Source organism: Citrus clementina, unplaced genomic scaffold (assembly GCF_000493195.1).
Source record: "Citrus clementina cultivar Clemenules unplaced genomic scaffold, Citrus_clementina_v1.0 scaffold_2, whole genome shotgun sequence".
Classification (NCBI taxonomy): Eukaryota; Viridiplantae; Streptophyta; class Magnoliopsida; order Sapindales; family Rutaceae; genus Citrus; species Citrus x clementina.
This window is the reverse complement of record NW_006262688.1, coordinates 8,680,955-8,706,830: the sequence shown is the minus strand read 5'-3', so window position 1 is coordinate 8,706,830 and position 25,876 is coordinate 8,680,955. Positions and strand designations below refer to the sequence as shown.

The 25,876-nt window shown below is 31.8% G+C and overlaps 2 protein-coding genes and 1 pseudogene across 2 annotated transcripts; all 3 read right to left on the bottom strand.

Moving 5' to 3' along the window:
- LOC18050559 overlaps nt 1-272 on the bottom strand; it is a 5,072-nt pseudogene extending 4,800 nt beyond the window's left edge.
- Nucleotides 273-10,595: 10,323 nt separating this feature from the next.
- LOC18050557 (putative receptor-like protein kinase At3g47110) lies at nt 10,596-13,757 on the bottom strand. The gene is made up of 2 exons (XM_006446367.2): nt 11,087-13,757; nt 10,596-10,987 (listed from the first exon to the last, which is right to left on the bottom strand). The coding sequence occupies exons 1-2, from the start codon at nt 13,755-13,757 to the stop codon at nt 10,605-10,607; spliced, it is 3,054 nt and encodes a 1,017-aa protein (XP_006446430.1). The 3' UTR covers nt 10,596-10,604.
- Nucleotides 13,758-20,846: 7,089 nt separating this feature from the next.
- Nucleotides 20,847-22,735, bottom strand: LOC18050556 (peroxidase 5). The gene is given in 5 exon segments (XM_024190717.1): nt 20,847-21,256; nt 21,512-21,602; nt 21,604-21,678; nt 22,213-22,404; nt 22,523-22,735. Coding segments are annotated over 5 exon segments (981 nt in total).
- Nucleotides 22,736-25,876: the final 3,141 nt, after the last annotated feature.

Here is a 25,876-nt window from a genome sequence, read left to right as displayed (position 1 = left end):
GAGTCCGAAGCTGGAGAGATTGAGGCCAATCACTCTGTTGCCGAAGTTGTTGCAAATAACTCCAGGCCATGTGCAAGGAGAAGAGCTTGGATTCCAATAAGACAGAGGGCTACTGGGACTCTCCTGGCTTATTTGAGACTTGAATGACATCAAGGCCTCCTTATCCGTATTGATGCCGACAGAAGCTGAATCTGCACCAAATGGTAGCCATGTTACGTGGAGGAGAACAGCTAAAGTGGCAAAATGCATTAAAGGGGACGGTGAGGAATGCATGTTACTGTAGGTTTTTGTGTTGCTCTGAACAGACACGAATTCTGTATTTATAAATGACCCAACTGCCAAGAATCGCACGTGAAAGGCACGTGTTAACTTGCTAATTAAATTTGTAGACTTTAAAAATGGGGAAATAGGAATACAACCACGGTGAACCTCACAACTATCATTGGAAAAGCGAATAAAATCATAGGACTCCTCTGTTGAGAACAAGAGTAAAATTTGTTTATTAAATGAATATTTATTTTATATTATATCATAAACTTCTATTTACCCTTTATTTAAAATAATAATTTTCAATTTACTTTTTCAAGGTGTGAAAACATCAACTTACCTCTAGTAGTCTAGTTCCTGCAATGAAAACAATTAAAAAAAAATCACCAGCATGCCCCAATTTTTGCTCGTCTTTTAAATAGAAATAACAGTAAAGTGAATTTCTCACACTTTTGGAAGTAAATTGAAGATTATCATTTAAGTTGAGAGTAGAAAGAAGTTACATACAGTAAAACCTTTATAAAATAATATTGTTGAGAGCGGGAACAATTATAATTTTATCGAGGTTATTTATTTATCGATAAATGAATATTTATTAATTTATAAAGAGTTTTCTTCGTACATGTATTATTCTTTTAACTAGGATTCATGTATGAATTATAAATACAAGTATATGTACATAGAAGCCAAAAAGTTAATGTAAATATATTTTAATTATCATGTATTTACAAATGATTTTGATAACTTAATACAATTACATGTACATAGAAGCCAAGAAGTGAATGTAAATACATTTTAATTATCATGTATTTACAAATGATATTAATAAATTAATGTAATTACATTGTACATAATTCATAGAGCATGGAACACAAACTCTATAAATACATAATCCATTATTTTTAATTTTAGACTCAAATCACTGAATGATAACATCTCATTTGAAAGAAGTAAAAAAAATCAACATTGACTGATGGGATGAGGAAAGTATTGTCCAAATATTAAAATAAACATCCCTTCTTAAGTCAAAAAGATCTACAACAATGAGTTTAATAAAAATTTCACTTCTCTATAAGCCAGTCAACAATATCAAATACTCTTAATATTCTTATAAAGAATGAGAATGTTAAGAATAAAATTGAGAAATGTAAGTTATAAAAAAAATCCTTAATAATATAAACTTTATATGTTGCTTATTGTTAATATTTTTTATATTTGAGCAATTATTAATATATATTTTCGTTAAGCCCTTAAGGATTAAAAAAAATGATCTTACGGATTTAGCAAAATTATTATTTTAGTACATTGGCCTAAGTCGGGAGACTCGGAACCAAAAAAATTTATTATTTAAGCGAGGTTATTAATTTATTGAATATTCATTTGTCAAGGTTTTACTATAAGATCATTCACATCTATTAAATGAAAAAAAATTAATATGAGTCATGCTGAGATGATGCTCTCGTCCATAAAAACCTTTTAGTTGGTTAAGTACGTTGAATTCATCTGAGGAATTCTTTACTTTAAAAAAAAATTATAACTAATGGTTGATAGAGTATCACTGATTATGGGTCTTCCTCTAAGGCTCTAACCTCAGCAGCACTGAAGTATTTCTCATGTTAAATCTCAAATCATCCGCCACCCCACCCCACGACACCCCCCCCCCCCGCCGGGGGGGGGGGGGGGGGGGGGGGGGGGGTTGTGGTGATGAGGGTGGAACTATACCAATTAAACATATTCTGCTATTTAAGATAGGTGGGTCCCCCAATTATATTATTTATTAGCTTTAATATAAAAAATTATAGTCCCATCATACATGTCACAGAGCATGAACGGTTAGTCGGTTACGGTTCGGCATATCACCTCTGACCAATTCCTGTGGTATACGCGTATTTCGTCTTTTCCCACATCATACTTTCTATAGGACACAAACGTATTAACTACTAATTTCGTTGAAGTCAATTTTATTCAAGTAGAAGACGACTTATGCAAGTGAATATTCAAAGGCTTGACTCCTTCCACTTTAATCATACAACATGGAGTAATTATGATTTGTCAATTTTACATTCTTTGTGGTTAGGAGGCCTCTGGGCACAGGTTCAAGAATGTCCGCTTTTAATTTATTAGGGACTAAATTATTGGATCCGTCTCATTTGGGTGGCCTAAAAGTCTAAAGTTTAAAAGACTAATCGTTACGGTTCGGCATATCACCTCTGACCAATTCCCGTGGTATGCGCGTATTTCGTCTTTTCCCACATCATACTATCTGTAGGCCGCAAACATATTAACTTCTAATTTCGTTGAAGTCAATTTCATTAAAGTAGAAGACAACTTATGCAAGTGAATATTCAAAGTCTTAACTCCTTCCACTTTAATTATACAAAATGAAGTAATTATGATTTGTCAATTTTACATTCTTTGTGGTTAGGAGGCCTCCGGGCACTGGTTCAAGATTGTCCACTTTTAATTTATTGGGGACTAAATTATTGGGTCTATCTTATTTGGGTGACTTAAAAGTCTGAAGTTTAAAACACTTACTTAATGTGCGATTATTGTTAAGTTTTGAACTTGGATGAAGTTTGTCATTAAAAACAGGTTTTAAAAACCACATGGGTATAAAAGAAAAAGAAAAGGAAGCGACTACAATTATTGATTTTTATGGATCTAATTATTTTGTAATCTTAATTTGATTATTTGATTTTTATTTTAATTAAAAACGTTGTGATCTATAATTTTAACTTGGTCATGATTAATTGTTACAATGAAGATCAATAGTGGTGTTTGGGAGGAAATTTGGATGTTGATATGGACTAATAACAAGTAAAGTCAGTTTGTTTGAGGAATGCCAGTATAACTCTCAAAGGTTAGAAGAAAACTCTTTGAGGAAAAAGATAATTTTGATAAATATGTCAAACATCAAGGAATATAATTGAAACATAAATTTTGATGGTTAGAGACAGTATGTGAATAGTGCACGTCATCATGAGAAAGACTAAAATACATTTTTTTAATAAGGATAAAGAGCTAATTAAAAAAAAAAAAATTCTTTGAGCAAAACAATATGAGGGGACTACATTAGTTGTTCTTTTGTTATCCTCTGAAAAGTAGTAAGACCACAAGACTAAGAGGCTGCCACGCTCCTAGCTATGGAGGCTAAAAGAAAGAAATATGTTTCCTTACCTCTCAAGCTCATGAATGTCACCATCAAAGGGTAAGAATGTAAAATACTAAAATAACCTCACTTATGAAGGATAAAGAAATGAAATTTTTTTAATTATCCAAAATTATTAAAATACCCTTAGGAGCACTCCTATATAAGCTCCACATGTTCAATTTTCAGGGGATCTCTCTCTCTCCTTTTGCTTTATCCAACTCTTGGGGGATATTTTTAGAGATTTAATTTCTTAAGAGACTACTTCATCTTCTTCTTCTTCCTCCATCTCTAGGTTTTCTTCTTCACTTTTTATACCTCCATAAAAGATTTTGACCATCTCATATGTAAAAGAAGCTTTTCCCTTATTCTTATCTTAAAGAACTCTCTAATTTCTATAACTCACATCTCTTTTATCTTATATTCACCATAAACAACCTTTAATAAGGTTTGTTCATACTGACATGCTGTAAAGTAAATCATATAATACTTTATCTATATAGTGGATTAGAGATAAGCTATGCTCATAGATGTAGGCCAAAGGGCCAAACCACATAAAATCTTGTGTGTTCTTTATTGTTTATACTTATTTTCTGCTTATTATAATGATTTTGATGCCTAAATCGTATTTCATATATGAGTTCATATGAGTTATCCTACAAGCTCTACTGCGTTCCCTAGACAGGCTCTCTAGAGCTATCCTCAGAGCTCTCTTGAGGTCTCTATATCAACTCTCCAAATTAAATCCACAGAGCTCTTTATATTATTTCGAACTCAATTTACCTCCCCAAATCACCTAAGTTCACCTTCCAGATTACCACAACTACACCTCTTACCTTGGATAGTAGAAAAATATGCCCAACCCCAAATATAGCCCAATCTCCTCCTAAAATGTAAAATTTATTTGTTATAATTAGATTTGACTTTGATCAGGTGAGAACAACCACTTAATGGTTCAAATTAGATCATAGTGAAAATTTGATTAAAACGGGTGGAGATGATGCTAATATTAGAGAGAAAATAATGTAATCATTTTTGTACGGGAGTAATTTGAGAAATTAATGAGGAAAACTAAGAGTAGGAGAGATAGGTTAAGAGGGTCAATTATCACAGCCTTTTTTTTTTTCAATGGAAGTGTGGGCTTTTATTCTTTTAAGGTTAAAGTTTTAATTTTATAGGTTTATAAATTTAAGAGTTTATGAGGACTATTTTTATAGATCTAATAAGGACTATTTTAATAGAATTAATAAACTAGTAAGAAACTCAAGTAATTTTTTTCTTTAAATTTTAAAGTTTATTTTCTCCAATGAGAACTTGAACCCACACGTTGGTCATGAGCTAAATGAACTCTGTTCAACTTCCAACTGTCTCATCTTGAGAAAGGGCAATATTTTTTTAGGTCAATCTGGGACTGTCAATGATATACTGGAGGAAGGGTGGGGATGACGTCAAGTCCGCATGGCCCTTATCCATCCCTGCTTTTAATTGGGTAGGTATGATGATGTAGATATATTATTTGAATATTAATGGAGTATATATACCCTAATATAAGACTAGAAATATGAGGCTTGCTATAATAGTAATAAAATTTAGATAGGTGGAACTTCGCCGTGAGCAGGTAAGTTTTAGAAAATTAGACGACTTATGTTGCAAGCGAAAATTCAAAGTCAAGTATGACTCCACTCTTCTACTTTAGGGACTGAAGTTGTTGTGATACAAATAGTCAGTTAAAGTTATTGTTACGGACATATGATTCACAGTATTCCCCATTTGGCATGTGACTTTTACGGATGGTATTGTTATATATGGACTAATTCATAATATTTCATAACAATTATTTTCATTGTTTTGTGCCAAATCAACAATTGAATCTTCAGTGGTTTGTTAGTCTTCTTCATCATTTGAAAATTATAACAAAAACTCTTTCTTGTACTCATTTGATTTTTGCTAAAACAAGTTTTGAACTTAAAATGTAATTTCATGAATTATCATATCGTTCCTCGGATTCAGAAGAGGTTCCAATTAATATAAGTTCAAAATTTTTAACAATTTCTTCATCAAGTTCTAATTGGTTTATTTTTCTTCTTATTCAACAATATTTTGTTGTGTGTCCAGATTTTCCACATTTGAACAAAGAATTATTTTATTTGAAAATTTTTGTAGTATTTTCTTGGAACTTTTTATCTTTTTTTGATGTATTTGGTTTTCTTGGGTCTATTATAAAAATATGAATTTTCTTATTGTTTTTCAAATTTTTTTCTTCTACAATAAGATTTCCTAGCACAATTTACATTACATGTTTGATAAATTTTCTTTTCTTTCTTGTTTGCGTAAAAGAAAATATAATACAAAGAATAGAAAAGCAAATCCAAGAAAAAGAGATATATATATCGGGTGATTTTCTGTATCATCCCTAGAGGTTTGGGGTCCCTTCACTTAGATAGAATGTATAAGAGTATCTCCACTTTACACCCCTACCATTAGTATAAAGTTTAATATATATTCAGTATGTGAGGACATTTAAGTAATTGCATGCTAAATTAATTAATTATTAAAAATATTTTGAATTTTTGCACTTTGGAAACTGGAACATGTCAGAAACATTGTTATGTCCGCTGGGTAATAACAGAAGCATGTTAGCATTCAACAAGTTTTACACCAAATTGAAAACAATGATTTGTTTAATTTTTATCTTCACTAATCGAAAAAGCAAATTCATATCACCATTAAGCGAATTCGTTGTTGTGAGGAATAAGATTTCGGGGAAGCAATCGAAATCAAGTTTGATAGGAATTGATGTAAGATTTCAAACTGATTCGACGGCCGTGAGCGAATATCGATGACGACTAAGAACCCACCCACTTGTGATGGAGCCGCATGCCAGGTAACTGAAACTTCCCTTGTTTGTTGTATTTTTTTTTTCATTTTTACAGTGCTGGGATGAGCTAAAAGTAAAGCTAAGGTTGAACAATAATGCTAATGTTGGTTTGCAGAGGTGGTGCATGTTTTTTTTTTTTATAAATCAAATCATGAAAACCCATGATAAAAATTGTTGTTTTAGTTGGTTATTTCTTCGTTGGATACTTATTTTAGAGGATGACCGCCGCTAGAATCAAGAACTTGGCATGCTAATTTTAGTTGGGTTGTATGTTTTATCTCTAAATTGTGAATATTCATTGCATAAACAGTTGTTACGTTGGTTAACATCTTGTTAAAGACGAATATTTCGGACAAGATTAAGAGCAATAATATGGAAAATGCATGTATTTATTTAAACTAATAAAGTCTGTACTTGATGTTCTTTTTTTTTTTTAATAATTATTAAGTGTGCAGATTACTTACCATGATAATGTTGGTCTGTAGATCGAACTAGGAGCTTGATACAACAAATGATAAGTGTATTTCTCATGGGTTTTACTGAGATATTAATATAATTTGGTGCCACATTTTTGAATGATCCAGTGCCCAGTATATATCTAGAATATTGTTTTCTGAAGCAAGGGTATTTCAATCATTTATTCAATCAATTAACAGTTAAACTTTATACTAACGGTAGGGGTGCAAAGTGGAGATACCCTTATACATTCTATCTAAGTGAAGGGACCCCAAACCTCAGGGAATGAAACTGAAAATTACCCATATATATATATATATAAAAGAATTTTACAACTTCAATAAACTATTAAAGAAACAATTTGTTCAAACTTATTAAATGCTTTTTGGGAAAGAAAACAATATATGGCTGAACTTCCTTAATCCTTACGAAAAAGAAATTGATGGGAAAATCAATTCCAAGAAAAGCTAGACCAGTACAAATGAATAAAGAATGAGAAAATTATTGTAAGAAAGAAATTGATTATCTTTTGAATAAAAAATTAATTAGAAAAAGCCAATCTCCTTAGGGTTGTTTGGCTTTTTATGTAATGAAGAATGCTAATTAGTGATAAAGGCCCAATTTGGGATTGCGGAGGCTGATGAAATAAGCTGTTTGTACTGTGCAGATGAAATAAGCTACTGATTAAAAAAGTAGCTCAATGTTTGGTAAATTGTGCTGTTGCGGCCGCTGTGAGTTTAAAAAGTAGAGTACATGCGTTTGGTAAATCTTATTGTGAAAGTGTTGTTGTATTATATAATGACCAAAATAGACATACGTTTTAATTACTTTTTATTTTATGCTTAATAAATTGTTTGGACATATTTTTTTTTCTTAAATATGTAAAATTACATTAAAAAGGCTCAATTAAGAGAAATGTGAAGAATTTCATAATCTATTACATAAAATATGATAAAAATTTATACTTTTATATAATCTAAATAAAATAAAAAGTAATATGTATTACATCGACAATAAATTTTTTGCAATAAAATTCCGCAAATTTTCCATTTTCCATCACTAGAGCAAAATTGAAGAGAACGTACTTGGTTATGGCGATAACTAAATTGTGATGGTAAAATAATATTTAATAATTTATAGATTAGGGTTTATGGATAAGTAAGATATAATTGTCTTTTTATTAAAATACTAGGGTTATAATAGGTATTTTAAAAAAGTGTGGTAGCTTATTAAATAAGCTGCTTATGAAAAGCAACCCTATACCTGCTTTTAAAAGCTGTTTATGAAATGGAAAAAATTATAAAATAAGCTGCTTTTACAAAATTTACCAAACACTATTTTTATCAAAACTTATGAAATAAATAGTTTATTGAGTTTCAACCTCAATCCCAAACGGCCGGGGCCAAAGTATAAACCTCTAAATCAAGCTTTAAGATGGTTTAGATATCTAATTCTCAATAAAAAAGATTTACTGTAGACACTTTATAATGCTAAAATATTTTTGAAGTTTAATATGAAATTTGGGTTTTAGCAAATACAAATAAAAGAAAAGGATAGACTTGAAACTGTGTTTACTATACAATTTGACTAATATAAATGGAATGTTGTACCATTTGAATTAAAAAATGCTCCATTAGAATTACAAAGAATAATGAATGAAATATTAGATATTCAAGACAATTCTATAATGCCGTAACGAAAACTACGGCATCAATACCGAAATAGACATAAAAATTATAAATTATGCACAGAATTAGTAAATATAAAATAAAACCAATAAATTCATACAAGATTATTAATTATTTAAAAAATTAACATTGTTTCTATAGAATTTTAGTGAAAAAAATTTTCATTAAAAAAAAGTTTTAAACAAAAGAAAATTACAAATTAATTAAATAAAAAAGAATCCTAGACTATGGGAAAATGCACACACACAAATTGTCAAACAAATAAAAAAAAAAATCAAATCAAGTTTTTGCCTTGTTCGCATGTAGCTGATCTAAATAATTACAAAATTGTTGAAATTGATGCATCTGAAATAGGATATGGAGGTATCATTAAACAAAAGAAAAATAATACATAATAAATTAAAAATCTGCAAAAGAGATTTACTAAATCAAAATTTCTTGTATGTGCTGATTGCGAATCTGCAAAAGAGATTTTACAAAAAAACATGATAAAAATGTTGCATCAAAATAGATTTCCCCGATGGCAAGCAATTTCTTGTATAAAAAGGAAGTCTAATTTCCTTCTTGACTATCTCACCAAGGAATTTCTCCGAGGGAGGTATAAATGCCACGTAAACCCCAAGAGAAGAAAACCACCCAAAAAACCGTCAAAATCGTCTTACGGTCAATCTTCCAGTTCTAAAATTCATGATATGAAATTGTGTAAAGATAAAGAAGCTCTCAGAGGTCAAAGTGATCAAAACCTCAAAGAGAAGGCTACATCTAGTTCTTCTCCAAAAAAATTTGTCAAGAGAGAAATTTATTCAATTATGGATTTATTGTTTGAAAAATCTCCAAAAGTAACTCTTGCGATTTCTCCAGCAAAACCGGAGATAGAAATAGTTCCATAATAGATTTGAAATCTGTTGTAAAAACAACTCTTTCTTTGAACAAAAACACAGAGGTTGTTCCTTTTGCAAATCGAACACCTCTTAAAAGCTATTTTCAAGATAAAGAATGTTTTAAAAAATCTTGAAATAAAAAATTCTTATATTGGAAGATAAATATATTTTAAAAAATGCACAACAATTTGTCAAAAATCTTCTTTCAGAAAGATTTCATTTCGAACCAAAAGACTTTAGGGAAAATCAAAATTTTTATGAATTTATTTTGATTGATTTAGAATTAGCTAAATTCAAACATTACCCTCGTCCAAAAAATCTAATTTTATTACCTATTCCACAGTCAAATTTTGAAAGTTCTTACTCCTCCTGAGGGGGGAAAAATCAAATTAGTACAAAAAATTCTCAAATAGTTTTGCCCTCCAGGTCATAGTTATTGGAATTACTATCGAGCATGGCTTAATGCATTTTTGTTTTAAACTGACAACAATAGTGCTCTTGATTTTTCTACATCAAAAGAGGAATCGATTTCATATTTTCATACTGGTTCATTGAATGGTGGAATTACTTTGGAACTATTCCAGAAATCCTGGAATTTCATAGATATAAAACTCACCCACTTTTGTTTTTAGCCGAAAGAAGTCTCACAATACTAGTAAGAGAGTGCTCTTCATATTTCGCTAAGGTCACGGTAAAACAATAGATTTCTCTTTGCTTATTTATGAAATCCTATGTTGAGTTTTGTCCAGACTTCAGTTGATGTTAAGCAATAAATTAAAATAGTGAAATTACAGCTACCCAAGTAAAGCTGATTCAAGATCAAGCTCATAAAAGCTATCATAGAGTTTTTGTTTTTCCCTTTATACAGTACATTGAGAGTGAATGAAGCCTTTCAAAAGATTGGAGTTCAAAAAATCTTTTTCAATATATTTCTAGAAATACGCCTATCTATATATAGTTTAATTTTTTTTTTTTGAAAATGGCAAAAATATTTAAAAATGCATCCTCAGCGTAAATCTATGCCACTTGCTTCTGTTAGAATTTGGTGAAAGCTCATTAATCGGTACCAGCACTGTGAGAGATATTGTGAATTTAGTTAGATATAAAGACTGGAAGAAAGGTATATCATACGAAATAATGTAATTAACAGTCAGCAAATTCCGATTTGTTTATTCCCACGCTTTTGTACCATACACAGCACTGCATTATTAAGCTTGACATCAACTGACAGCAGCGTGAATTGCTCTCGAACGAGCTTATGTTATATATATGTGTGTGTGTGTGTATTAATTCATGGTTTTTTCATTAGGCTGCCGCCGCTTAAGAAGGATCTTTTGAGCATTTTTGAGCCTGCGGAGAGCTTCTCTGATGTCAATGCGACCACCGGGAGATTCAGTGGTGCAGGACAGCCCAACAGATTCAATGATTGTGATCAAACAATCATGTAATTGTATGGTTTGGCTTTCACTGCTCATCATCAGCTGTCGCAGCTCCCGATCTAACACTTGCAGCGCATTCTTTGGGAAATTTGATTCCACCCATTTAACAAGACTAACTTCTCCAGCAAAACTCTCATGGGTTGGACTCATTCCGGTAAAAATTTCGAGTAACATCACTCCGAAGCTGTATACATCTCCAGCTGTTGATGGCTTTTCACCTAAACCATATTCTGCATCATGATTTAATATTCATTTAATGGTTAGTTTAATTTATAGTAGACGACTTAAACCTTCAAGGGAAGCAGAGAGTTGTAAATTAAGGCACTAACCTGGAGGTATGTAACCAATTGAACCCTTTAAAACGTGTGTGGAGCTAATAGAAGATTGATTGCCTATTCTCTCTAGTAGAGACCTGGCCAGCCCAAAATCTCCCACCTTTGCTGTCATATCTTCGTCCAAAAGAATGTTGCCTGGCTTCAAATCACAGTGTACTATTGGAACTTCACAGTCATTGTGAAGGTAGTCCAGTGCAGAGGCGATATCAATGGCTATATTTAATCTCTCCAGAAAATTAAGTCCATTACCATGTTCATTCTTTCTCTCGCCATGAATCCAATCTCCCAAGCTTCCATTACCTAGGAATTCATATACCAGAGCAAGAAACTCCATATTCTTGAAGTCCAAGCTAGAGCATGATGTTATCAGTTTGACAAGATTACGATGCCTGGTGTTTCTCAAAGCTTCACATTCGGCAAAAAAACTCTTCCAAGTTCCAGTACTTTCGATGTCAAGAACCTTAACTGCGACACTAATGCCTTCTCTGAGATATCCTTTGTACACTGACCCAAAGCTCCCACTTCCAATCAAATTTTCATGGCTAAAATTCCCTGTGGCTCGACGCAGCTCATCATATGAAATCATTTGAGGGCTATGTTTGAATAATGTAGAAACTCCAATGGGCTTCGCTTTGCCTTTCCTCACAATAATCAGCCAAAAAATTAGGAAACAACCTGCTATGATAGCAATAATGGCAACTATAACATATATAATGATTCGCCTTCTTCCATGACTAGAAGAGTTCTCACATCCCAAATGCAAGCAAAGCTTTGGATTGCCTTCCAAATGGACCATGGACGTATGTCTGAAAATTCCTTCACGGGGAACTACTCCTTCTAGATTATTGAATGTGAGATTCAAAGAACGAAGGGCTCGTAAATTTTGGAGATCAGAAGGAATGGAGCCAGAAAGTTTGTTGGAGGAGAGGTCTAGAACTTCCAAGCCCTTCAACTCCGCCAAAATATTTGGAATAGGCCCCGAGAATTTATTGTTAGCCATCAATAGTTTCTCCAAGCTCTTGCAGTTTTTGAAGGAGTTTGGCAGATTACCGGACAGGCCATTGGCTGATAGGTCGATGGTAACGACATTTCCTAGCATGCCAATTTCTTCGGGCAAAGTTCCGTCAAGGAAATTCTTAGACAGATTCACAATGGTGGTCAAACTAGATAGGCTTAGAATCTCTTTAGGGATGTTTCCGTTGAGCTTGTTGTTGGACAGATCAATAGAAAGTAGATTCTGAAAGTTTCCAAATGAAGTTGGTATTTCACTGGCCAATTCATTTCCTGATAAATCGATCTGGTTCAACTTCTTGAGATTACCAAGGGTATTCGGAATGCTACCAGAGATTTGATTTCCAGCCAAATCCAGTGACTGCAGTTCTTGTAATTGGCCTATTTCCGTTAGGATTTCGCCAGAAATCGAATTGTAGCTCAAATTCAGCAGAGTCAAGCTCCTGAGACGGCCAATCGAGGTAGGTATTTTCCCATAAAAACGATTGCCTCCCATGTACAGTTTTGAGAGCACGTTGGAAAGATTGCCGATGGATTCTGGAATTTCGCCTTCAAACTGGTTGCCATCGAAGGCAAGGAAGTTGAGACGGGTGCTGTTCGTTAAAGAAGTGATGAATGAAAGACCCTCATCTCCTGAGCCAACAATCTTATTGAAACCAATATTATACATCTTTAGGAAAGGGAGATTCCCCAAACCTGGCGGCACAGTTCCCTCCAGAAGGTTGTGCGCCATCCGGATAATTTGTATATTGGTGAGGTTGTGCAAAGACCCTGGAATTTTTCCTGTAAATTTGTTGAAGCAGAAATTGAAGCCCAGAAGATTTGGGAGCTTATCCCCAACATCATAGGGAATCTCTCCCCAGAGTTGATTTGAAGCTAAACCCAAATAAACAAGAGAAGTCATGTTGTAAATGGTAGAAGGAACAGTGCCAATGAGATTGTTGATGGTGAGATCAAGGAATTTCAAGTTTTGAAGACGGCTCAGATCACTTGGTATGCTGCCAGTGAGGTTATTTGTGCCTAAGTTTAAGGTGTTGAGTGATGACAGATTTGCAATGGATGGTGGAATTGAGCCCCAGAGAAGATTTTTCCCCAAGTTCAGGACTTGCAGACTTCTAAGATTACGGAGTGGTTCATCAGGAACTCTGCCTGTAATCTTATTTGCCGTCAAGTCAAGGATCTTGAGCTCAGTTAACTTGCTTATGTTTAGAGGTATTACACCTCGTAAGCTGTTGGAGCTGATGTTCAAAACTCTCAAGCGAAAAAGATTACCAATTTCGCTTGGAAGAGTCCCTGAAAGCTTGTTGTTTTGGAGTTGAAGTGAACGTAGGAGTGAGAGGTTGCCAATATGAGGGCTTATAGTCCCCTCAATTCCGAAGCCGGAGAGATTGAGGCCAATCACTCTTTGGCCGAAATTGTTGCAGGTAACTCCCGGCCATGAGCAAGGAGAAGAGCTTTGACTAATATTCCAAGAAGACAGAGGGCTACTAGAACTACTCTCCAGGCTTATTTGAGACTTGAATGAGATCAAGGCCTCTCTGTCCGTAACAATGCTCAGAGAAGCTGAATCTACACCAAGTGATAGCCATTTTATTATGTGTAGGAGAACAGCCAAAGTGGCAAGATGCATTAAAGGGAAAGGTGAGGAATGCATGTTATTATTGTAGTAGATTTTATTGTTGTTCCGAACTCTCTCAAGTGGCGAATTGGATATTTATAGTTGTAAAACGATCCACCCACTAAGAATCGCACGTGAAAGGCACGTGTGAACATGTTTACCAAAATTTTTATATTTCAATTATGGGAATAGTAATACAACTCTTGTCAAAGTCACAACATATGTTCACGTTTGTCAGCTTTGAAAATAATTTACTTTAGAGCATTATTAAAAAACTCTTCTAATCAGATTTTATTATTTATTTGAAGAGTCACATCAATATTTAAAGTTTCAAAAGACACTCCAATTAAGATTTTTCAAATAAGAACTAATTCGCTCTCTTCAAATTTGGAGAGTTAATTTCTCTCTCTTCAATATATATTTTATTACTTTTCATTGAAGAAAGAGAGAGAAGTGCTTTAATTGCTATTGACTTTGCCTTTAAAAAAAATTATTTGATTAAAATAATATTAACTTATTTCTATTTGAAGAGTTTTTTCGATAATATCATATTTTTTCAACATTCTATTTGCCATATAGGTAAGCAAATAAGTATTTGAAGAATAAAATTTATAGAGAATTTTGGAGATGCTCTTAGTAGACGACTTATTCAAACCCATGGCTCCCTCCACTTTAATCATACAAAATGAAGTGAAATTATGCGAATGCCAATTTTTCATCCAGTGGCAGTGAGGCATCCAGGGGCGGTTCAACTGATCATATGGGTTGGGCAAATTGTTCCATCATTTTTCTTTTTTGTTCAATTACTAACCTTTTACTCAAGGTAGCATCTTTATTACTACTTGTGATAAACTCATTTGAAATAATTTTTCTATTATGTTTTTTTCAAATATTTTCTTATCCTGCCGAATATTAATTTTCTTGTAGATATTTTTTCAAAACAAGCACACAATTATTTAAGGAAAAAATAGAGTAAAAAACTTACGATACAATCTTTAAAAAGAAATAAGATAACTCTATAACACAAGTATTAAGAGGAGCAGAAAAAATATTTACAATCAAAGTTTTATTGATATTTTAAATCACGAATTTATTATTAGTTCTATTATAATACAACTCATACTTCTAACTAGTTCTAACCTACTAATATTTGAAATAAATGTACTTTATTTATTTTTATGGTAGAGATTGTACATACTTTACCCAATTATAAGAGAAAAATAGTATCTCCAACCTGTGCCCAAAAATTAAGTGGCACCAAAACTTCAAAAATAATGATGAATCTTCATTACAAAAAAGCTCTATTAGATAACGTCTTTGATGGCCAGAAACAACTATATATCGACTCAATTTTTTAACATTCACAAAGATCTTTTACACGTCAACTAATTTGATTTCATTGATCAGGAAAACAAAATGGGTTTATCGACTAAAATATTTTTTTTTATAAATAAATTGATAATTAAGATAACGTCTATTGAATGCCAATAACCTCACTTTCTATAAGACGCGTGGCGACGGATAATTCTAGCATTTGTAGACATTTGACAATGTCATTGCTGCATGTACACATAGGGGTGGGTATAAACCCACAACTCATGGGTTTACCCAAACCCAAACTAAATTAAATGGTTTGGGTTGGGTAAATCATGAAAATGTGTTAGATGTGGGTTTTATATAGAAAATCATTTCATTATGGGTTGGGTATGGTTTACCCATGGGAGCATTAAAGATTAATTGAATTTGGAAGTAATTAGACGTACATGCACATGAAAGTGAAGCCGAGGAAACTGAAGCTAGTTAATTAATCCATCCATACACATGAAGATAAAGAAGATTATCGTCATCACGTGAAGATAAATATAGAAATTTACTTTAACTCAATTTGGTGGCTTTCCCGTTTTGCTTCATATAACAATTGGAATAAAAATCTTCAAAGATTTAACTATAGAGGCAGCTGGTTGGCTTACTACAATTATAATTTAAGTTAGAGAAGAATTCTGTCAACTAGGATTATAAAAAGAGAAGCCGCCAGAGAAAAAAAAGGGCAGCCGCGAGGCAGGGAAGAAAATAACGGCTGCAGCACTTCAATAATTTGCATGGCTGGTTTTATTAATTTTGTTGTTCTCAATTCAAGTATTTTAGCTAATTGTCTTATACTGAGGTTAAGGATGAAATCCTATTCAATGAAATAATTATCTTTTTATTTAATTAATTCCTTATATATATTTTTTAATGTTAATGATTTTTGTTTTACATGATTAGTTGGATGTTATTAAATCTTTTAACTAATTCTGTCATGCATTATTGATTGTTAAAATTAATATTTGACTAAATCAGTGCTTGGATCTATAAAGTTTATATATGATTATATCTGATTCTGTGTTTTTCATTAAATTATTTACATAGAGTGCTTAAGAAAACTTTGATATTTTGTTGTTCAATATGTTTACATGGGATGCTTATATATCATACTGTTAAGAAGAAAAAGAACTTATACAAGATTAATTTTATTTGGGCTTAATTGTTATATCCATAAGATGATATAGATTGATTTCGAGTTGTCACTCTAAAATTGAGGATTAATTAATAATTAGATAATTACTAGTTGAATATTGATGGATTCTGAAAAGCTTGGTAATTTTTGTCTTATTGAATTCTCCTTTGTTTTAATTGTTTCTTAGTTTAATTAGTTTAATTTCTCTTGAAAACTCAATTTCCTCAACTAGGTTAGGATTAATATTAATTTTAAATTTAAATTATACATTTCAATTTATAGCAATCCCTATGAGTTCGACCTCATTACTACTATTATATTTTTAGATTCGTGTACTTACGAGTATATTAAAATTTTTCACAACAAGAGATGAGAAAGTGAGCATCCTCTAAACAGACATGTTTAAAAATTAAACCACACACAATCACTTAATATCTTATTTAGTATTGTAGTTACATAGTTGTAGTTCAAAAGCTGCTGCACTTAAATATTTCATGAGTCCTCCATTCTACTTTAAATGATTAATAATTTGCTGTGATGAGTTAAAGTTACTAACATGTTAAGTTTTACATGTTAGTACTTTTGTGTTTCAAATTTTAAGTTAGTTTCACGTTTTAAGTCACAAATTTTATGTGTACGTAATTACATTAGGAGCAAGGGAAAATACGTTTTTTTATTAAAAAAAAATCTATTATTTGGCATAAACTATCAATTTATTGAATTTTCTAGTTATGAATTTTTCGCGTACTGGATTGAATAAATGATGAGAGGGGATGAAAAGTCTCAGTCCACAAATTTTTTTCTCTAACCCAAGCGTCACGCCAAAGAAAGCCTCGTTAATTGACGATCCTTGCATTATCTATATGATAATATCCTAAAAAAGGTAACGATATAAATTATATTCATGAAATAATTTCTAGGATTTGTCTCTTTCGTAGTTTGTCTTCGATCAATTGCCTTTCAACGGATTCGGAGCAAAAATTCAGCTCCCAATCCTTTCAACACTGATATTTAGTTCGAAATCTTGTAATTTTGTCTCCTGATCTAAAATTACTAAAATTAATATTTCCTGTTGAAATCAAATCAAAATCATATCGCCTGCCAACTATCTTTGGACAACTGCTCATCCTTATTTCGTTGACGCTATTAGAATTTTTCGTCAAGTCAATTATTTTAGCTGCTTTTGTGTTGTACATTTGACTGACTCCAAACGTAAGTGATCATGTTCATATGTGATTACTGTACAAGCCGTAATTAAAGAAAGAATTTGTTCTCAATTTTTTTCTCTCTTCCTTCTTCCCCATCCACCTAACCTCGTTACAAGCAGGGATGACAATATTACCCACACACCTACAAATCCGCATTTATATGCCCACTTAAATCCATCCATTGTAAGTAATTTTACGAGTAATGGGTGGTTTTGGTAATAAATGCGAGTAGTGAACGAGTTTGATTAGGAGGGAAAATCGATAGGCATTTGCTAACTTGCATTATTATTTATTATTTTTTAAATTATTAAATTTAAAAAAAATATAAGTTAAAAATGGAAAATGCTAGATCTATGACGAAACTGAAACGTTATTATGTTTGTTATTAGAAGAAATTAGGTTTCTGAATAACAATAAGTTTTATTGGAAGTCTGAATAAATAAAATTAGGATTTTGAGTCTCTTTTATAATAAACTTAAATATCACGAATTTACCAAAATAGGCAAATCCAAAAATATAATATGATAATAAAATTCTGCTAATCAAAATAAGAAAAGGAAAACAAACGGTACCCAAATCCAAGTTCTAGAAAAAAAAATAAAAATCTTAGAAGAATCAGGAAAAATAGGAAACAGTCTTAAAACTCAAAAACGACCAAGAAATAAGTATAATTTTCAGCTCGACCTCAAGGCAAAACTGCAAAAGTTGTTCTAGGTTAGATTTGTCTCATCGCAAGGTTCGAAACAGTAAATTATATGCCAAAAACGGACACCTATAATTCAAGTAGCCTTCGAAAAATACCCTACTTGTAATATACAACTATCCTACATCAATCTAATCGTAATTTCCTAAACCTAACTCGCTGCCTCTGCTCTCATCAACTGAGTAACTAAACATAATAAATGATATATATTGTATCCAATTTTTGTCCAACACCCACTTTGATGTGAGGAAGTCTAGATTATATAACCAAGTCAGTATAGAAATCTTTCAAGGTTGCAATTTTTGAATCTTTTCTTCATCATCTTTCGCTCTAATTCTATTCAAAGTCTGAAAATCTTGATTTGGGAATGTTGGAGATTTAGTCAATTAATTGTAAATATTTTTGGTGTATTTTTTCATTTATTATTTGATTTAGTCATAACAGGAAAGCATATATTAGGGAGATATTGTAGGATTAGTTTACATAATTTAGAGATTCTTTATTTAGTAGGATTAGTTTACATAATTTAGAGATTCTTTATTTAGTTTCCTTTTTAATTAGCTTTCTAAGTGTATACATTCTGTCAAAGTTAATGAGAAAACATGAACAAGAATTATTCATTCATTAGTATTCTTGTTTCAGGGGAACTTTAATTTCTCATTTACATAAAATAAAATTAGAATTGAGTATTTTATGTGCATTTCTTTGGTTAAATTTATAAATTTATAGTTTGAATTATATGTATATTTTTAAGTTTAAGAATCTGTATAAAAATTTGTTGGGTACAAATGTGGTTTGGTAATCGTTAAAATCTGAAATGAGTGAGTGTTTTTTTTTTTGTTTTTTTTTTCAAACAATGGACATGGTGCAAGGTTGGTTATTCATTTTTCCATGAGTGGATGCGTGAAGTTAACAAACCCCCCTCTACTCTACCCATTGCCATCCTTAGAGCATCTCCAAAAGTCTCCATAAATTTTACTCTTCAAATAACTATTTGCTTACCTATGTGACAAATAGAAGGGTAAAAAAATATGATATTCTCCAAAAGACTCTTCAAATATAAATAAATTAATATTATTTTAATCAAATAATTATTTTTTAAAAGGAAAAGTCAATAGTAATTAAACCACTTTTCTCTCTTTCTTCAATTAAAAGTAATAAAATACAAATTGAATAGGAAGAAATTAACTCTCCAAATTTGAAGAGAGAGAATCAATTCTTATTTAAAGAATTTTAATTGGAGTGTCTTTTGGAGCTTTAAATATTAATGTGCCTCTTTAAATAAGAGCATCTCCAAAAGGGTCTTTAAATTTACTCTTCAAATTTCAATTTGCTTACTGATGTGGCAAATAAGTGTATAGAAGAATATAATCCCCTCCAAAAGACTCATCAAATAAGAATGAATTAATATTATTTTAATCAAATCTTTCCCCACTATCAAATGGAATTATTATTATATTTTTTAAAAGAAACATAAATAATAATTATTACAGTCTTATCTTTTCAATAAATAATAATAAAATATTAATAGAAGAGTGAGAAACTCACTCGGCAATATTGAAGAGTGAGAAACAAATCTTATTTGAAGAATCTAAATTAACGTGTCTTTTGGAGTATTTAATATTGATATGGCTCTTCAAATAAGAAGTAGAATCTTATTTGAAGAGTCTTTTGGAGATGCTCTAAGTAATAAAATCTTATTTGAAGAGCTTTTTGGTGATGCTCTTAGTTAGGAGTTTTCGTTACATCAACTTTTTGGGCTGCTTTTTGGGTTAAATGACGTTATTGGCCTCAGGTGCTTTTGACTTCGCTATAATGTCAAGTTTTCTATACCCATACGCCCAATAACCTTGGGCGCATGGGTTCAAGTCCTAGTAGTGGCTATGAGTTGACTTCCCTCTTATGTGGGAGTTTACTTGCCTCCCCGCATTTGGTGTAGAATAAATTTCCCTTCGGTATTAAAGTGAGGGTAGATCTCCCTCTAAAATTAAGTGAGGATCAACCTTCGGGCTGCACTATAATAAGAATATTAAAGATAGTCTCAAATTATTTTTTATTATAAATATCAGTAGAACTCTAATTATAATATATCAATAAAAACTATTAAAATAAAGTTTTCTGTAAAATGCTCACAAGCCTTAATTAAGGAAAAAGAAAGAAATCATTTTTATTTTTTTAATAGTTTTTCCATTAAATGGGTGTAGAAAGCATTTTTTAGGTAAAAATAATCCAACCAAACTATTTACAATGAAAACAATTTATCTTTAATTGGATTGTTGATGGGTTTTTACTTGAATTTATAAAAGAATTTTCAGGGAAAGAACAAACAATTAATTAGTCCGCTGTAGCACTAATGGTAATTTCTGCACATGGCATCGGATATCATTTAATCAATGGATGCCACTAAAATTTGTATTTTATCAATCAACTAACGGTGTTAATGAAAATATGATAAAATGAAAAGTTTTGTAAACATATGGTAGTGAAATAATTTATATAGTCATATTTAATGTTTATAATTTCAAAAGTAGTCAAATAATAATAAACTTAATTAAAAATAGTATGAACTTAATTATGAACTTAATATATATAAATAAGGTACAGATACTAATTGAAATATAAATTTAGTTTTATACCAAACATGTTGCAATGTACGTAAACGACCAAGCATATGTGTGTTTATTGATTCATATCTCCAAGCTGTAATCTGCAGCTAGCTAGTTAACAACTCTACAGTTTGCTCGAATTTCGCCAGCACTAGCCGTTAAGACACCAATTTGGCCCATCTTCACCATAGCAGCAGCAAAATTTGTCTTCCAAAGCTTCGGAGTTTTAGCATTTTGGTTTACTTGGCTTGCAGTTTCTGGGTCTGACAACAGAGTTTGGTCTGATGTGAACAAACCACGATTCCTCAAGATATCAATGTAGTACCCAGTGTCAGCGATGCTTGGACTCCCAGGATTCATTGGCACCACTAAGTTCGGATTGGTACCGTCTTGGGGGCACTGCTGCTTCAACTGAGCAGCATACATGGGATTTAAGCTTGGGTCCTGACTCATTGTGCCACTGAAATTGTATAATCTGTTACTGAAGGAAGTACAGTGAGAGCGTCCAATGGTGTGTGCTCCTGTATATGTTATATGGATTTTACATTAACTAAAATTATGTTTTATTTTATGTATATAATAAATCATTTCTGGATGTATAGTTTGAGTCATTCTTAGGTGCGGATGTCTACACTTTATAAAGTGCAGACTTGCACACTTTTAAATTATCATAAATGATTTAAAGTGTTGTAAAAGTAAGTGTCCGATATTTTATAATGCAGACGTCGTCCGCACCTGATAATATTTATATTTAGAAAATTTATATAATTAATTACCAGAAAGTGTAACCATTTCTTCTTGGGTAAAGCCCTTGTTTGCGAAGGATTGAGTGAGTTGGTTGACAGTGAATGTAGGGGGAGGTAGATTGGGTTAATGCCTCAGAGGCTAGTGAAATTCTTCCATCTCTTCTTCCTGAAGGAACATCATAGCCCAGCCCACCACTCTGCAAACAAAATGTTATATGGCATCAAGCAAACTAAGGCATTGTTTGGTAGTATAAAGGCCACAGCTGTGGTAAATTACAAGGTGATAATTAATTAATGTTTGATAAATATGATCTAAAATAATATTTTCAACAAAAATAGTAAAGATAACATAAGTGTTTTTTTTTTAAAACCAAACAAATATGAATTAAAATCACCTAATCAACTTTCAACTACTTGTGTAAGTGTTGTTCAAGGAAATGGATCATTTTTTCATCTTGTCTTTCACTTACCTTTTAAAGATCTTGCAACTCGTGTACATTATTAGTCGAATATATACATATGGTTTAGAATTATCATTTTATTGTTTTTATTTTATCATCCACAAATAAGGGGATCCAAAAAGGTTAGCCAAAGACAAGATGAGTGTAAAATTGGAATTCTTTTCCTAAATATTTTAGAGCTGTGGTTTTACTAAATAGTTGAGTCAAATGGACCTAAAATTAGCTAATTAATGTCCTGAAGGACAAAACATTAAATTTATCTCTGCTTACTATCTCCACACTGTCCCTTGCCGCAAATGCAACAATGTCAGCACATGATACAATTCCTTTACAAACAGATTCTAGGGCAGCCTTTGCATTGTCGATGACTTCAAACCCTCGCAGACTAGGGTTATTGACAGGAGAGTCTTTCTCGGCTGTGTTTGAAGAAGTGGAGTCGATCAGCACTGATGCATCACAACCCTTATAAACAGAACCAACGAAGATCTTTAAGTTACTTTATTGCGTCGTCATATAAATGATCCAAAAAAAAAAAAAAAAGAAACTTGTAAGTGCAAATATAAATTAATAGTTACATTACCCTAACAAAGCAATCATGAAAATGCATTCTCACAAGACCAGCAGCCACTCCTTTATCTTTAAGGACACTTTTTCTAACCTCATCTTTCACAATAAGTTCTGCTGAGCTACATGAATTTCGATAAAACCCTACTTGAAGCTGAGAATTTACAATTGTGCATAACAAAACCACAATCAAAATAACAAAAACATGAACGGACCACTTTGGACTCATTTTCATTTGTTGAACTTCAAATGATGGTATAATTAACATCGAACTAGAGCTATTTATGGTTGTCGAAAACTGTGTGTATATATAATAGACCGCAAATGATAAACCCACCCCCTCATGTTTTTCAAAATTAATTATTTTCTCTTCATGCTTTAAAACCCGCCAAAACTCTCCTGAAATTAAAATGCTAACTGCTAACATGTTGGCGGCTACAAATGTGTTGTGGAGGGCCAATATATATATTTTTTGAGAACGTGGAGGGCCAAATTTAGTCTCTAATTACATCACACAAGCTTTGTTTTAAGTAGAATCCATTTTAATGGATTACATGTAAGATTTAATTAGGCATAATTTATTTTATCAGGGGAAAATAGGGTGAAATCCAGTGATCCTCTCCAAAAAAAAAAAAAAGACAAAAATGTTAATGGAATTCAATATACTTAGTTTATCCATCAAAGATGAAAGAGAAATGATTAATTTTAGCAAACAAGAGGCGTGTTTTGTTCAATTTCCCGATATTACTATTAGTTTATCCATCAAATGTCAGGAATTTACTTTATTCATCAAAATCAAATGTATAGAATCTAAATGTCGTTGTTATTTGATCAGCACAAGATAACATAGTAGAAAAAGGACAACCAAAGTGGTTTCGTTACAATTGGTTTTAATTATATATATATGTTGTCACATTTCACATGGTATATGGTGGTAATAAAAGTGCATACCGAACATTTCCGAAATTTACGTGCCTATTGTATTGTGGAAACCGGATGAAAAATCCAATCCCTCATTGACTTGAGTGCAATAAAATCCAACCATAGTTGTTAGAGTTCAGTATCATCCAAAAGAGAGAATCCTAATGAGATAGCTATATCTATGCCGTGTAATGTGCATGCACGTTAGGTCTACTTTTAGGAGTCATTTTCCAATTAATTGTCAACAAAAAAAAAAATCAAGTTGCACGATGTGATTTTTTCTCGAAATTAAGAGTAATGTTAAGTATTCTAATATTTGATTTTTAATTTATGTTAGGAATTCTAACAGTTGAATTAAGTCTTTATTAAAGTATGTTAGTTTGTGAAAGGATAAACAGAAATTTACCATAATTAAAAATGTAGTCGAGTGTTTGATAAATTATGTTTATGAAATTATTGTGAGTTACAAAAACATAATGTACGAGTTTGATAAATTTTATTATTCAACTTATACACAAAGACTAAAAATCAAAATAACCATAAGTTTAAGTTTCTTACATAAAGGACCCCCGGGGGGGGAGATGTTGGGAAAATATGCTCTTTAAAAGCATATGTGTTTATTTAATTGTAATAAATAATTTTTCTGATTAATAAAATAAATGAGGTATTTTATTCAAATATCTTAATTGCATTAATATTTGTATTAAAGTCCATTTAATCATATTATATGTATTTATGTGATCACCATGTGGATTCACAGAAGACATAAATACAAGTTATCTTATGATTAAATAAATTTAGTTCGCAGTTGATAAATAAAGTTGGGCACTTTATTTAGGTATAGACTGTAATAAATTCATTGAATGATTTTTCTTAATCATGTATGAATTTATTAATGTAGTACGACTACATTGAACATGATCACATATGAGATTTAATTAACTTTGTAATAACTGTCAGACTTATTAAATCTCATAGGCGTTGATTTTACTGTAATCTTAATCTTGAGTTAATTATGATTTCATGATTGTAATTGTTATTCCATTTGAGTTACCAATGGGCACAACACATTCTTGTGGTCAAGATTACCCGGTATCTTGGTGGGAGCAATTATGAGTATTGGAGTTATGGATTAACAATATAGAATTTGTACAACATATCTCTTGATGGGTTTTCGGCACTTGATCATAGAATTCTCTGGCCAGAGTGTGTCAACATATTTAGTATGTTGAAAATGATCATTAGAGAAAACCAGTAAGGATCAAGGAATAAGATGTTATTAAATTGATTGGACAGTTGAGATATCAATTTAATTAACGATGTGGTACAAAGGATTGTGCAGTAAAGAAATCAATGTGGCTTGGGACGAATTATTATTCGAGCATACAATTATGGAAGTCAGTTCCAATCTTTTAGTGGAGTAGATTTGGAATTAAATAATTGAGCTAGTTTAATTACAGGCCTAATTATTGTAGCCACTATTGTATGTTCCCAAATGATCCCTGGGTTAGCTCATTTAATTGACTGCACCACTACTGGACTAATAAGTAAGATAACTAGCGATTTGGGTCAAAAGCCTAAATATATTATTTAGTGGGAGGCTCCATTTAATTAGCTTTTGTATAAGGGGCCTTATGTTATTTTACAAGGTGGGTCCCCTATTGAAAAAGTAAATAAACGTGAGTTTTATTTAGGGCATTATTTGGAGCCTAGGGTTTTCACTAAAGGGAGATATATAAGGCTTATTTTTCCCTAAAGAAAAGTAGAGAAGCCACTTTTTATACAGATCAGAGAAAAAGATTTTTCTCTCCATTGTTGAGAGAAAAATTTTCTCGTGCTAGTTGCTTTGGTAGTGATAAAGGCGCCCACACGTCAAGTGCAGATCGAACCTGAGTCATAACCTGGAAGATCATTGGAGACAGTTCGTGATCTAACAAGCGTGGTGGTGACGGATCGTGATCTAACAGGAGTGGTGGTGGCGGATCGTGATCTAGGAGCCTAAATCACTTCAGCGGAAAAAGCCAACTCAGATTTTCAAGGTACGATTTCTGAATTACATATTCCTATATATTATATGAGAGCGGTCCTTAAAAGGTTTTATAAAAATTTTAAAAACCTGATTTTTCCCCAACAGGAGATCCTTTAATTAAAAAGCTCCAAGTTATTTTTGTTTCTACTTCCTAGGTGTGATAACACATGGCTTCCTTAGTTTTAGAAAAATTTATTCCTTACATCTAAGTCATAATTTACAATCTTTTACACTGTTGTCGTGTTAAAAATCCAAATAGAACCAGCAATTTATTGTAATATTCCTTAAAATTTGAAGCGAATAAGTTCCTGGCTTCCTGCTGCCATCACAAGTTACATTCAAACACTGATTCCATAAATGGATTTGAACATATGTGAATGCGGTGGTCCGTACGAACAAAATTTCAAACTGTCTTTATTT